Genomic DNA, 13,659 nt, shown 5'->3' with positions numbered 1-13,659 from the left:
AAGGGGCCCATTATGGAGGCTGCCAGGTGAGGGCTGTGCTGGGGGGCTGTGCCAGGGGGAGGGTCCCGAATTGCCCCCTTCTCTCTCTCTCAAAGCCTCTGACCCGTCCTGAGGGGTTGTTTTTGGGGAGGGGGCTCTCTCTTCTCCTGGGAAACTTCATTGGGCCTTTTCCTGCAAGGAAGAGCCAAGCCCCCCCCCCTTGTCAGGCAGGTCTCTTCTGTGGAGGGGGCACCCACCCTGGTGGGGGGGGGGAGAGCGCCTGGGTGCGCCTGGGGAGTGGCAGCGCCTTTTCCAGGCAGAGCAGAAGGGACGTTTGTTTGAACCAGCTCAAATCCACATTCGGTTCCTCTCCAGGCCCTGAATCTGCCTCGTCTTCTGCCCTCAGAGGGCCACTTTTTTGTGGGGGGGGGGAAGGGGGGGGGGACAAACCAGGGGCTGTTTCTGGGAGAGCTCCCTGCGGGTGAGGAAGTGACCCTGGGTGACCCTCTCAAATTAGACCTCGGAGGGCCATGAGCTCCGGATGCGTCGCTTCTCTTTAAACCGGTTCTTTAAACCGGCTTTTCAAAATGCCCGGTGGCCGAAGGAGGAGGAGGACTTGATGGGCATCCAAAGGGCCCCCTGGTTGGCCCCGTGCCAGGCCTGGGCGGCTATATTTCCCTGCCCGGTGGCTGGAAGGAGGCACGACTCCTGCCCTTTGGCTGCTGAGGGAGGGAGGGAGGGAGGGACCGGTTGGCACTTCTCCCAGGCAGCTGCCGAGGCTCTTATCAGCCGCACCGGCCGAGTGGCGACATGGCTGGTCTCTTGGCTGGCGGGGGCCAAGGCGTCCTCCGGGCCTGGCTCCTGGGCGTCCCACGCAGGGCACCAGCCGTGCGCTCCTTCTGCTGCAGCCAGGGCCCCCCGGCCCTCCCCCGGCCCATCGGCTGCAGCCCTCCCGGGGGTCCTTTCCTGCAGGGTCCCCTGGCCAGGAAGCTGCCCTGCCCTCGCCGGGCCTCAGGCTCTGCGCCCAGCCTGCCCCCCAGCGCTGAAGAGGTAGCCCGGCCGGTGGGCGTCCGCTCCATGTTCAAGCTGCCCATGCGGGATTCGGCCGAAGGGCTGGATGCGGCCTTTGTAGGCGTCCCTCTGGACATCGGCACCACCCACCGTCCCGGGGCCAGGTAAGGGGGCTGTTCCTGCGGGGGGAGGGGGGAGACCCATCCGGCAGTCCCAGGACTGGGGGGGGGGGGGGGGCCTTCCGGCAGGAAAAAACCTACATCAAATGGAAATGTGTTGGGCTGAGTTCAGCAGCCTCGCTTCTTCGATCGTTTTGCTGGCCCCCTTTCCTGTGGGTCAAGTGCCCCCCCCCGATCCCTGCTCAACCTCCCCCCCCCCCAGTGGTATATTAGACTAAGCAGCTGCTCAGGGCGCCAGGCCCAAAGGGGCCCCCACGGAGTTGAGGAAGGAGGAGAAAAACCATGGAGGTTCGTACAGGGGCACCAGGATTTCTCAATCCCCAAATGATCTCCGGCCAGGATGACCCCTGGGGCCATAGGCCGGCTGGCTCAGAGGGGCCCCGTGGAGGGAGGGCTGGCCCAGCACTGCTGTCTTGGCCACAGAGGTGGGTTCCATTTGGGGGATGGCCGAGGTTGCCCCCCCCTCTCTCTGACTTGAGCCCCTGAGTCCAGCCAGCTCCCCTCTGAGCCTCCCGCCCTGCCTTGTCCCAGGGGGCTCCATCCAGGCGCTTCGGAGGGGCAGCAGAATTGGCACCCCGGATCTCTCGGACTGGGGCAGAGGCCACCCCGGGGGGCCCACGGAGGCCCTTGCAAGTGTCCCACTATAACAGCCAGGAGGGGCATCTATAGGGCCGCCTTTCTCCCTGGGTCGTGGTGGGCAAAGCCCGGAGGCCCAGCAGCCTCCCCATCCTTCCTGCAAAGGCTGCTGGAGCAGGGGGGGCCGGAGGGCCTGATCCCCCCAAGGCCCAAAGCTCCTCTGCTCTTGAGCGCAGGTGGGCAGCCTGGCCCTGTTCCTGGGGTCCTTGGAGGCCGAGGGGGGGGGCGATTCTTGGCTTTTGGGGGGTCGCCAAGCAAGCCGCTCCCCCTCCAGGTTCGGCCCAAGCCACCTGCGGGCAGAGTCCATCTTGGTTCGCCATTACAACCCGTCCACGGGGGCCGCCCCCTACCACTCGCTCCAGGTGGCCGACCTGGGGGACGTCAACGTCAACCTCTTCGACCTGAAGGACAGCTGCAGGAGGATCCGGGAAGCCTTCCGGGGGATCGTGGCCGGGGGCTGCATCCCCCTCACGCTGGGTGAGCAGAGGGCTCCGTTCGTTCCCCCCTCCGTGCAGTGGTGGGCAGTTCCAGAGGTTCCTGCCCTGGGGAAAGGGGAGGGAGGGAGGGAGGGAAGGGGCTGCCGGTCACGGGCTCCATTCTTGGTTCTTGCAGGCGGAGACCACACCATCACCTACCCCATCCTGCAGGCCGTGGCAGAAAAGTGAGTCCGGAGCAGAACCGGGTGGGGTGGGGGGGAGGTCAGGGCTAGCAGCCAGAATCCCCCCCCCCGGGCCGTCTCCCTCGCTTGGCAGGTTCCCTGACCGGCCCTCCTGCTCCCCCCGCAGGCACGGCCCCGTGGCCCTCATCCACGTGGACGCCCACACCGACACCTCTGAGCAAGCGCTGGGGGAGCGCATCTACCACGGAAGCCCTTTCAGGCGCTCCGTGGAGGAGGGGCTGCTGGACTGCCAGAGGGTCTTTCAGATCGGGATCCGGGGCTCCTCCTTCTCTCCGGATCCCTATAGGTTTTCCTGGGATCAGGTGAGCCTTCCCCTGGGGGATCCCTTCCAGCTGACCCAGATTCCTGCAGCAGCAGAAGCTGGTGGAGGGGAGGGGGTGACCTATAGGGGAAGGGTCCCTGAAGGCAGCCCCCGTCCAGCTGCAAAGCTCCCTTTAAATTGACTGGGACTTTTGGGGAGCAGATGATCCCTGGGGCTGGGAGGAGCTCCCCTTTTTTAGCGGACACCCCCGTGCCCTCCCGGCCAATAGATGCCCCCCCCTCCCCCCCCTCCCCAGGGCTTCCGGGTGGTGCTGGCCGAGGACTGCTGGATGAAGTCGCTGGCCCCCCTGATGGCCGAGGTGAGGGAGCAAGTGGGCGACCGGCCCCTCTACATCAGCTTCGACATCGACGCGCTGGACCCGGCCTTCGCTCCCGGCACGGGGACCCCCGAGACGGCGGGTCTCACCCCGGCCCAGGTGAGCCGGACGCTCTAGTGTGGGTCCCCGCCCCAAGACCCCTCCCCTGTTGTCCCGAGCTGTGCGGGTGGCCTGCCCCCCTCCTCATTCCGGCTTCCCCGCAGGCCCTGGAGATCCTCCGAGGCTGCCAAGGACTGCGCATCGTAGGGGGGGACCTGGTGGAAGTGGCCCCCGTGTACGATCAGTCCGGTAAGGAGGCTGGGGGGGGAGGGTCCCGCTTCCCCTCCTCGGACGTCCAGAGCTGCCCCTCCCGAGCCCTGGCAGCCTTCCGGAGGGCCCTGCTGCTCCCACCCATTCCACAGAGCGGGAGGCTGAGGCTGGGCAGAGGAAACTTGGTTGTGGGAGGGGGAGGGCCGAGAGGTGCGCAGCCCCCCCCCCCCCAGATGAACGAAGCGCCTTCTGCTCTTTGCCCGACAGGCAACACGGGACTCCTTGGTGCCAACCTGCTCTTCGAAATGCTCTGCGCCCTCCCTGGGGTGAAGAGGGACCCCCACAAGGCCCCCTCCACGCCACGTGAATAGAAGGGAGGGGGCCCCCTCTCTCTGGACCCCCGGCTTTGCCATGTCTCCCTTCCTGTTTTTGGAACGGAAAGCAGCTAGTCCTCATGGCTGCAGGGGGGAGTGGCAGGAGAAGAGACTGAAGACTCATCCGGCAGCATCAGCAGAATCCCCCCCCACCTCACCCTCCCCACCTCTCACGAAGCATTGCGAGGAAGATTGGAACCCAGATCTCTGGAAGAGAACCAGCTGCCCCTTAGCAGAGCCCATCTGAGCACGCAGGGGCCAAGGAAGCTGAGCTGGGGCCCACTTTCCACCCACCAGCCCTCCCTCCCAGCCGCCCCCCCCCCACATCTTGGGGGAAGCAGCCCCCTCCATGAAGCCCCCCCCACCAGTGCAAAGCTTGCTTGGTGATGCCATTTCCCTGGAGAATCAGGCAGCCCCCTCCCCTCCCCCCGGGTGCCTCTGCTTCCGGTCTCATGGTGGGGCCCAGGGGAAACCCCCCCCCCACGCTCACCTCCCCCCCCCAAGTGAGGCTGCACCGTCTTGTGGCCAGACATTAAAATAAGTTTATTTCAGCTTCAAACTGATTTTGAGTCTTCAAGCCAAGCAACACCCCCCCCCCCCGTTGAAGGTGGGGCTTGTTCACAGGTACCCGGAAAGGGGGGAGGGGCAAGGGGGGGAGGAAAGAGGAGCAATAAATTATTACCTGACATCCCCCCTTCCCTCCCCCCCCCTATCAAAAGTGCAAAACTCATGGCCATCCCTCCAAGCGACTCCCCTGCCCGGATGGCAGCGTCTCTTTTGGGGGGGGGGGTCCTCCCCTTCAGCAGACGGGAGGCAACGCAGGGGGGGGGGCAACTGAAGGCTGCAGGCCACTTGGGGGGAGGGAGGGGGGAGGGGGCCCCCGCTACATCAGAGTCACATTCGCCATCGCTTGGCAAGGGAGATGCTTTGGCACCATCCGTCTGAGTGCCCAGGTCAGCCCTCTTGCCCACTAAAGGCCCCCCCTCCACCCCTCCCGTCCTAAAGGCACCTGTTCCCACCTGCTGCTTTCCACGCAAAGACCCCCCCCCTTAAATCAGTCCCTCCCTTCACGGGGGGGGGGGAATAGGGGACTCCCCCCCCCCCCAAAGCCAGCTCTGTGCCCGCTTCCCCTCCAGCCGGTCCCTTTGGGGCAGCCTAAGGCAGAGGATGGTGGCAGCTGGGAGGCCACAGACAAGGCATGCAAGGGTGCCCCCCCCTTTCCCTCAGTTTCCCCACCATAAAGGACCCCCCCCCCCGCAGCCGCTTGTGTGTGTGTGTGTGGGGGGGGATTGTGAAAGGCCCCCCTGCCTGGAGAAAGCACCTGAAGGAAGGGCGGAGCTCCCATCGGCTCCTCCCCCCACCCCACCCCCATCTGATCCAGGCAATCTATCTAGACACAGAGACGTCAACTCAAAGGACAGAGAGGAGCCCCCTCCCCAAGAGAGACACGGGCTCTGCCCCCTCCCCAGAAGGAAGGGGGGGCCAAGGAGGAAAGAGGCAGCTGCACAACATTGTAAACAAAAGCAACCGAAGGAAGGGGGGGCGGCTGGAGCCACGAGGAGCCTGGCGGACAAGAGAGACCCCCGAACCCCCCCTCTCCCTGGGCCACTGCCCAACTGGCACAAGATCCAGGACCCTCCAGCCTCTCCCCGTGGAGGGGGGGGGGCACAAAGGGGCAGAGCAGCCGGCTAATGGCTCTGGACTAGACGGCCATGGAGGAGGCGGAAGGAAGGAGGAGGAGAAGGGCCCCTGGGTCTCCTTGGGGGACCCGGCTGGGGTCATTCTGCAGCTCCCCCCCCCCCCGACTGGAGAGCGGGGTGGGGCTTGCAAGCACCCCCTTCCCACCCCCCAATTAGGTGGCCGGTCCTGTCATCCAATCAAGGGGAGCCCCCCCTGCCAGGGAAGAGCCGACCAGGCAGAAGCGGCTAGAGGGAGGGCAGAGGGGGGGGGGGGACAGGCCCGGGGCATGCAGGGGGAGGCCGGGCCTGGAGGAGCCACCAGTGGAGGGTCTGCAGAGACCACAAAGCCCATCTTCGGAGGAGCAGCAGCCGTAAGAATCCGTGGGCCAAGGGTCCGGACAGCAGCAGCGGCTCCTGCAGGCCCTCCGAAGGCTGGGGAAGGGGGAGGGGGAGGCAGAGGCAGACCCTCCCCCCAGGCTCCCCTGAGAGAGTCCGGGCTCTTTGGGGCCAGGTAGCCCCTTCCTTCCTGGTCAGGCGGCCCCGAGTGCAAGGAGGCGGTTTCTAACTCACCGGGCCTAGAAGAGGTCATCTAAACGCTACAGAGTCTATGGGGCCCCCCAGAGGCTCCGGGGGGTGGGTGGGGCCCTCCTTCCGAGTAACCCAGCCGCCTCTGGGCCGTCCTGGGGGGACTTTGATGGGGGTCTCAGTCCAGGGCCGGCCAGGAGGGGAGGTAGAATCTCTGCAGGGAGCCCTCCAGCAGCCGCTCCATCCAGAAGGACAGCCGCTGCAGCTTGCCCTTCACGCTCCGCGGGCCGCCCGAGGCAGAGGGCCTGCCCCACGCCTCCGCCGGGTCGGCCGCCTCGTCCTCGCAGTGTCCCTCCTCGGGCTGCGGCGGCCGGAAGAGGCAGAAGTACTTCTTGTGGCCGTTGAGGGCCAGGACGTAGCCGGCGTAGTCGCGCTCCAGGAAGTGCTTGTCGTACTGGTTGGGGATGGGGGCGGCGTCCTGCGCAAACTCCAGCACGTCCTCCAGCCACTCCCGGTGCTTCTCCAGGCACAGGAAGGAGAAGTGCAGGCAGCTGCTCCTGGGGGGGGGGGGGAGAGGAGAAGGGGGTCAGGGGAGGTCATCAAGAAGATCCGGCAAGCCCTCTGCCTGCCTGCCTGCCTGCCTGCCAGGGCCCGGAATGAGGCAGTGCCCCCTCCCCTGCCCGTCCTGTGGGGGCTCACCCGGTGAAGGTGAAGACCTCCTGGGCGAACCTCTGCAGCAGGGGGGTCTTGGTGGCGCTGGAGAGGACGAGGACCACGTTGATGTGGCCGGGCCTCAGGCGCACCAGGTTGCTGGTGTAGGTGATGTCCGTCAGCTCCGTCACTTTCACCGAGAACTTTTTGGGAATCCTGCAAGGAGACGCGGCGGGCGGTCATCACACCGGGGGGGGGGGGGAAATCAGAGGGGAAGGAGCCTCCACAGATGTTGGGGGAGGGGCAGCAGGGGGCCCCGACCCACAGACACACCTGTCCTCTTTGGGGAAGCTCATGTCGTTCCTCTCGCTGCTCTTGGCGGGAGGCTCCTCCTTTTTGGCGGGAGGCAAATCCCTCTCCTCACTCGAATCGCTGGAAGAGGAGAGAAAGCGGGGATCGTGGCGCAGGGGCTCCGGAATCCTCTGACAGCCCCCCCAACCTCCCTCCCCCCCCTAAAAATGGACCCAGGCGACTGGGGGGGGTCTCACCTGAAGGCCTGCACGATCACTGTCCCGAAGAGGATGAAGAGCGCGGAGAAGATGAGGGACAGCAAAGGCATCATCTCCCGCCTGGAGGAGAGAGACGGGCGCACGGATGAAAAAGAGCCCCACCCCCCCAGGGCCAGACAAGGTGGCTGGCATGATTTTAAGGGTGGGAGACCCGAGGGGCCTGTCTGGGTCACACGGGGGCTTCTACCTGTTGGGGGGGGTACCCCAGTCTACTGCTAAGTGAGTTCCCAGCCCCCAGATGGTGAGCGGGCGCAGGGGGGCCTGGGACTTTCCCTTTTCTTGGGACAGCAGGACTGAATTGGGGGGGGGGGGGGCTTTCTATTTTCTATCAAAATTCACCAACTGAGGGCAGCAGGGACTTATGGGCTTTGGAAGCCCAGATGACGTGGGGGGGGGCCCTCTGGAACACGCACCAGTTGCTGCGGAAGAGGCTCTCCCAGCAGTCCACGGCGTAGTCCACGGCCGAGTAGGCCCACCGGAGGAAGAAAATCTGCCACAGAGAGGAGCCACGGAGGGTCAACCGAGAGGGCTGGAGGACGGGCAGGGGGGCAGCCCCCAGAGGGGCCGGGTCAGTCCCTGGCGGCCGGACCATCAGCCAGACAGGCAGCCTAGCCCAGGGGCCTCCCCCACCCGAAATGAAAGCCCCTCAGCCTTTGGACTGGGGAGGATTCTCCAGGGGAGAGACCCACATTCCTCCCCCTGCTGACCCCTGGGGTGCCCCCCTTTGCCCCCGAGGGCTTACAGGCGCCAGCTCGTCCGTCAGGTCCGCCAGGACAGCTTGGGCAGAGAGGAAGGTGGCGTCCATCCTCAGCTGGTCCAGGAAGTCCAGCAGGGTGAAGGCGGCCTCCTCCGTGCCCGTCCAGGGCTCCTCCAGGGCCCTGTAGACCACCTGCCCACTGTTGGTACGTCTCTCCAGGATCAGCACCTGCGGAAGGGGAGTCCGAGGGGGGGGTCAGGGCACCCCCTCCAGTGGGCATCGGAGCTCCTGCCCCTCCGGCATCTCCAACGGGGAAGAGTAGCTCCAGGGCCCTCAAAGGCTTCCTTCAGGCTGGCTGGGAGGCCTCACGGATGTCTCCCAAGAATGGGGAGACCCACTGCCGCCCCCCCCAGCAATGCAGAGACGCCCCCCCACCTCAGACACACGCCCCTTCCCCAACGCCATGCAAGCGGGGGCCACCTGGGTGCTGCTTTTGCTCCCCCAGGGGGAGTGCAGAGGGGGGAAGGGACACTCACAGCCGACTTGGCCTGGAGCCAGGCGTCCCCCTGGAGCAGAGTGCGGACAAAGTCCGGCTGGTTGTCGCCGTAGATGTGGACGAAGCGCAGGGTCTCCTTGGTGTTGGCCACCGCGAAGGCCAGGAAGGCCTCGTAGCCCTCCGCGTACTTCTCCCCCTCGCCCGTGGCCAGCACCACGCAGTACCTGCACCGGCACAAGGGGAGGGAAGGGGGCAGCATCCCAGGGAAGCATGAGGACTGGCCCCTTGGCAGAAGACCACCCAGGCCCTGTCTGAGCCCCCCCACCCAGGACTCCGGGCTCTGCTGTGCCCGCCACCAAGGCTGATCCATAGTCGGTGGCCCTCCACGAGGGCCTGGACTCCAGAGCCCATCTGCCTGGGACCAGCCCTCTCGGGGGTGGGGGGCGTGGTCACCTGCTTGGCCACCGCTGGGGATGCTGGGAGTCCGAGTCCCCCTTCAGGGGCTGGATGGAGGGGGGGAGGGACACTCACTTGTGCTGCCGGTGGGACTTCTTCACGGGACACAACTCCTGGAAGAGCCGCTGGCTGGTCAGGCGGGAGGCCTGGAGGAATTTGTTCTGGGACAGGAAGTCGTCCATCAGCTGCTTCCTCATCTGGCGGGCCTGCGGGAGTGGGGAGGGGAGGGAGTCCTCCGCTTACAACTGCTCACTTAGCGACCACTCAAATTTACAACGTTGCTGAAGAAAGGGACCCAGAGGGTCCTTTTTTCACACTTACGGCCATCACGGAATCCCCCCGTGGTCAGAATCCGGACGCTTGGCAACCGACTCACATTTATGATGGTCGCCGTGTCCCAGAGTCTCACGATCCCCTTTTGGGACCTTCCGGCCGGCAGAGCCAGTGGGGGATTCCCTTCCCGTGTCCGTGTGACTAACTTAACAACTGCGATGATTCACTTAACAACCGTGGCAAGAGAGGACGGAGGACGGGGCAAAACTCACTCGGCCACTTCCTGGCTTCGCAACGGGAATGATGGGCGCAACCTTCTGAGAAGGGAAAGGCCAAGACTGACCCCCCCCCCCTTTGAAAGCCTCGCCTTCCCCCTGGGTTTTCTCCATCACTGCCTGCCCCACAGGGGGCCTCCTGCCCCGAGGCCTCTTTCTCCACCTTCTCTCCCCCACCACACAAATAACCAGAGGCTGCTGGTTTCCGAAACATCCGGACTTCCCCCCTTTGGAGAGAGGCCGGGGCCCCCGGAGGCCCCCAGGGAGAGGGGCCCCAAAGGGGCTGGGCCTGTGCTGGGGGTCCCGTGGGGCCCACCTGGATGACGTCGGCCGGCTTCTCGATCTGCTCCTTGAAGACCATCATGGTGGGCGTGTAGACGTTGATGTTGTATTGCCGGGAAAGCTGCTCGGTGCCCTGGAGCCCCACGTAGACGTAGCCGAAGGAGAGGTAGTCTCTGTACGCGAAGGCCGCCAGCTGGAAGGGGAGGGCAGTCAGGGCAGAGCCCCCCGGACACCCCCCACATGCCCCAGCCAGCGGAGGGGGGAGGATCAGCTGCTCAGGACCACCACCAATGAAGGCCCCCCCCCCATGCTCCCCCCCCACGACTTCTCCATGGCCCTTTGGTGGCTCAAGAAGAGACGCCCTCCTGAACTCGGCTGGGGACTGCCAGGCCTGGGAGGATGGGCTCCTCCTCCCCCCCCCGGCCCCAAAAGGGGCTCCCCCCCCAAAAGGGCCGGCGTTTGGGAGACCGACCTTGTAGAGGAGGGGCGTCAGGGGCAGGTGGTCGAAGAGCAGGATGTGCGGCTTGTTCTCCTTCTTCCCGTTGGACAGGAACCGGACGTAGTTCTTGTCTGTTATCTGCAGGGGGGAGGGGGAGGGGGCAGTCAGAACCCCCCACTGCCAGCTGAAAGGGGGCCACGGAGCCCTGGATACTGATGGGTGGGAGCGGGGGGGGGGCATTTTCCAAAGGTGTTTCTCAGCTCCCTTGGGTTTGACAAGGGGCCCTTGAGCCTCTGAGCAGGGAGGACCCTTGGCAGCCCCCCTCCCACCCCGTCCCCTCAGCCCCTTACTCCTCTCCCTCCCCCACCCCTCAGCAGAAAGCAAAGAGCAAACGTTTAAGCCAACGAGTTTTTCTTCACCACCACAGAGCCCCCTTGAAATACCGTTTTTCACTCTGGACCCCCCCAGACCTACTGTGACCCCCTAGATCCACTGTGAGTCGTCCCCCCCCCAGGGACCACAGGCTGAGAACCACCGGTCTTTGGGCCCCTCCCCGTCCATCGGGCTCCTTCCTGGGAACCGAGGGGGGGGGTCTGTGGAGAGGGGGGGTCCGAAAGCACCCGAGAGCCGCTGCCCACCTTCTCCACCAGCGCCCCAGGGAGCAGGCTCTCCACAAACTGCCGGAGGTTCTCCCGGACGACCGCGTTGTGGAAGAAGGTGACCTTCCCGTTGATCAGGCCCAGGATGGACGGGGTGCTGTGCGCTCCAAGGTGCTGGGCCAGGCGCCGTTCGTAGCCCGCATGGATGACACCGATCCCCACACCTGGCGGGGGGGGGAGGACAAAGCCCTCAATGGGGAAGCAGCACAGGGTCCCGGGAGAGCTCTAGGCCCCCCCTGCTCAGGAGGCCTCCCCCCCCAATCCCCCAGACCAGCCTTTTCGGAGGCCGAGGGGGATCTCCGTCCCCCAAAGCAACACCCGGCCTCTGACTCTCAGCTTCACCTGCTGCCCCTCCCCTCCCTCCGCCCCCAGGCTCACCCAGCGCCTCCAGCTCCTGCACCACCTCCTTCCAGACGGGCTCGATGTGGATGCAGCTGAAGCACCAGTCGGAGGTGACCTTGATGAGGTAAGGCTTCCGGAAGCTCTCGGGGACGACCTCGTTGACGTAGTGGGAGAAGTGGAGCAGGTACTTCTCGTCCAGGGAGTCCTGGTGGCGCTCGGAGTTGAAGGGGAAGTGGAAGAAGGACTCGTCGAAGTAGAAGCTCTCGTGGAAGGGATGTGCGTGGCGGTGCGACGCCTGCTGCTGCTGCTGCTGGTGCGGGAAGCCCTGGTTCTCGCCCACGTCGCCGTAACGGTCAAAATTCAACCGCTTCTCCTCGTTGGACAGGATCTGCGCGGGAAGAGCCGGTCTCTCGTCCCCCCTTTTCCTCCCGACCGGCCTTCCCCATCCCCCAGCCCCCTGCAGCTGTCCCTCTCGTGCTGCACATCTGCACCCACAGTGTGTGGCCTCCGTACCTCGTAGGCTTTGCTGATTTGTATAAACCTGTCTTCCGCTCCTGGGTCTTTGTTCTTGTCCGGATGCCTGGAAGGCCGAGGGAAGGAGGAAATCAGCCGCAGCACCTCAAGGACTGACAGCTTCACAGGGTTATGCACGGGGGGGGGGGGCGCGTGGGGGAGGGCTCTGCTTTAAATCTGGCCATCTTTAGTTGACTGTTATTTATAGTTAGGCAACTTTGAGCCCTCGTGGTGCAATGGTTAGAGTGTGGTATTGCAGGATGACTCTGCACACAGCCAGGAGTTCGATCCTGACCGGCTCCAGGTTGACTCAGTCTTCTGTCCTTCTGAGGTCGGTAAAGTGAGGAACCAGATTGGTGTTTTTTTTTGGGGGGGGGGGAATATGCAAGTACTGCTGACATTGTAAACCTCTTAGAGAGGGCTGTAAAAGTACCACAAAGCAGTATATGAGGCTAAGTGCTGTTGCTAATTTACTGCTGGTATATCATTTCAAGAGGAAGACACAGCTAGCAATCTAAAAATGTCTCTAGCAAAGCAAATGAACAATCAAAGAAACAACAAAAAAGAGCTACAGGAACTCATTGGCGTTTTAATGAGCCATTAAGCATCCGAAGGTGCTTTTAATGGCTCGCCTATTTTCCTGTGACTAGGAATTGGTCGGAGCAGAAGCACCGAAAACCCCAATTTGTCAGGCGAGTAGTTTGGCTACAAATCACTTTAATCCTCATCAGAATCGGGTTACTCTGAACTGGATCTACTAACCACTCCCGGGCGAGTTTCTTGTAGGCTTTTTTAATGTCCGCCTGGCTCGCAGTCCTGCTGACGCCCAGGATCCGATACGGGTCAAAATCGATGGCTGACAAGATCTGCAAGGCCAGGACGAGGAAGAGGACGAGCACCAGGGAGAGGCTGAGCCGTTTCATCTCCATCGCCTTTCCTGCAGGGAATCTGGCCGGGAGCCTTCCTGGGGACGAGGAGAGACGTCAGGGGCTGCAGTGGGACCCCCCCAGATCAAGCAGGCGCCCCGTCACAACCCGGGAAGGCAAACCGCATTTCTCTCCCTCTTGTTTATGTGGACAGGATTTAATTCCTGCCGCTGTCGCTCGAGTTCTTTCTAACAACCCCAAAGGAAGGCTGATATTTTGCAGCACAGCAGACGGTGCCATCCGGGGGAGCAGCGCCAGAGGGACGGGCAGGAGCTATTATTTAGAAAGAGGCTCCTGGACGGAAACGTTCAGCCCGGGTTCAGCTGGGGAAATTCGCCCTCGCAGCCCCTGGGGCCGTTTTGTAGGGAGGAGGCCAAAGAGACGAGGCGCTTTGACCCAGACGCCCAGCGGCCCTTCTGGCTTCCCTGGCTCAGCAGCAGCTGGAGGGGCCGGATGCCGGAGGAGGCCGAAGGAGGCTTCTCGGGCGTCTCACCCGCCAGGCCTGGGCCCCCCTGCTGCCCCCCCTGCCAACCCTTCCGAGGGCTCTGCTTGGAGGGTCTCCGTGCCGCCTTCCTTGCCCAGCTGGCAGGGGCATCGCGTCCTCCGCAGGCTGAGGCCTCCCGGGCCTTTCTTCTGCCTCCACCCAGGGAGGGTCTTCCGGGGCTGCTTCTGCTTCCAGGAGCCCCTTTTGGAGGAGGGGGGGGGGCGCTCAGGTTGCTTTGTGGCCTCCATCAGGTGGGGGGGGGGGCAACGAGGGACCCTCAACTCTCCTCCTCCCTCTTGGGGGGGGGGGTAGGATGCCCTGGGGGCCCTTGACGCGCACGCGCAGTTTGCCTCCCCCCCCCCCATCCATCGGCCCCTTCCCAGCAGGGCCCGATCCTGGGCGGCTCCTTCCACAGCCTGGCGCTGGGCGAGGGGCTACCGCTTCCCCCTCCTCCATTCCCCCCCCCCGGGCTAGGCGACAAGGCGATGTTGCGCCCCCCCCCCACCCGGGGGAAAGGAGGGGGGGGGCGAAGGGCGCCCGCAATACTCACCCCGGGCTCCTCCTGTCTGCCCGGTCCCCACTTCCGGCTCGGCGGCCTCGTCACCATAGAGACGGCGCAGGCGGCGCTGACTTCCGGCGTGGGGTCAG

General features: G+C 64.5%; 2 protein-coding genes across 3 annotated transcripts; one reads left to right on the top strand and one right to left on the bottom strand.

The window, feature by feature from the left end:
• The first annotated feature begins 704 nt into the window (after positions 1-704).
• On the top strand, positions 705-4,296 carry AGMAT (agmatinase). Its single transcript, XM_032231628.1, has 7 exons — positions 705-1,154; positions 2,080-2,282; positions 2,418-2,466; positions 2,591-2,786; positions 3,042-3,221; positions 3,326-3,410; positions 3,639-4,296. The coding sequence occupies exons 1-7, from the start codon at positions 790-792 to the stop codon at positions 3,740-3,742; spliced, it is 1,182 nt and encodes a 393-aa protein (XP_032087519.1). The 5' UTR covers positions 705-789; the 3' UTR covers positions 3,743-4,296.
• On the bottom strand, positions 4,265-13,659 carry DNAJC16 (DnaJ heat shock protein family (Hsp40) member C16). Of its 2 annotated transcripts, none has more exons than XM_032231621.1 (15): positions 13,562-13,659; positions 12,364-12,565; positions 11,602-11,668; positions 11,125-11,476; positions 10,726-10,910; positions 10,121-10,225; positions 9,683-9,841; positions 8,894-9,024; positions 8,403-8,586; positions 7,912-8,094; positions 7,583-7,659; positions 7,149-7,229; positions 6,934-7,032; positions 6,649-6,816; positions 4,265-6,506 (listed from the first exon to the last, which is right to left on the bottom strand). In XM_032231621.1, the coding sequence occupies exons 2-15, from the start codon at positions 12,528-12,530 to the stop codon at positions 6,128-6,130; spliced, it is 2,337 nt and encodes a 778-aa protein (XP_032087512.1). In that variant the 5' UTR covers positions 12,531-12,565; positions 13,562-13,659; the 3' UTR covers positions 4,265-6,127. The 2 variants fall into 2 exon arrangements, with proteins under 2 accessions (XP_032087512.1, XP_032087513.1); XM_032231622.1 differs by having other exon boundaries at positions 12,364-12,561; positions 13,562-13,648.

Source organism: Thamnophis elegans, chromosome 15 (genome assembly GCF_009769535.1).
Source record: "Thamnophis elegans isolate rThaEle1 chromosome 15, rThaEle1.pri, whole genome shotgun sequence".
Taxonomy (NCBI): Eukaryota; Metazoa; Chordata; class Lepidosauria; order Squamata; family Colubridae; genus Thamnophis; species Thamnophis elegans.
This window is presented reverse-complemented; position numbering and strand designations above follow the sequence as displayed.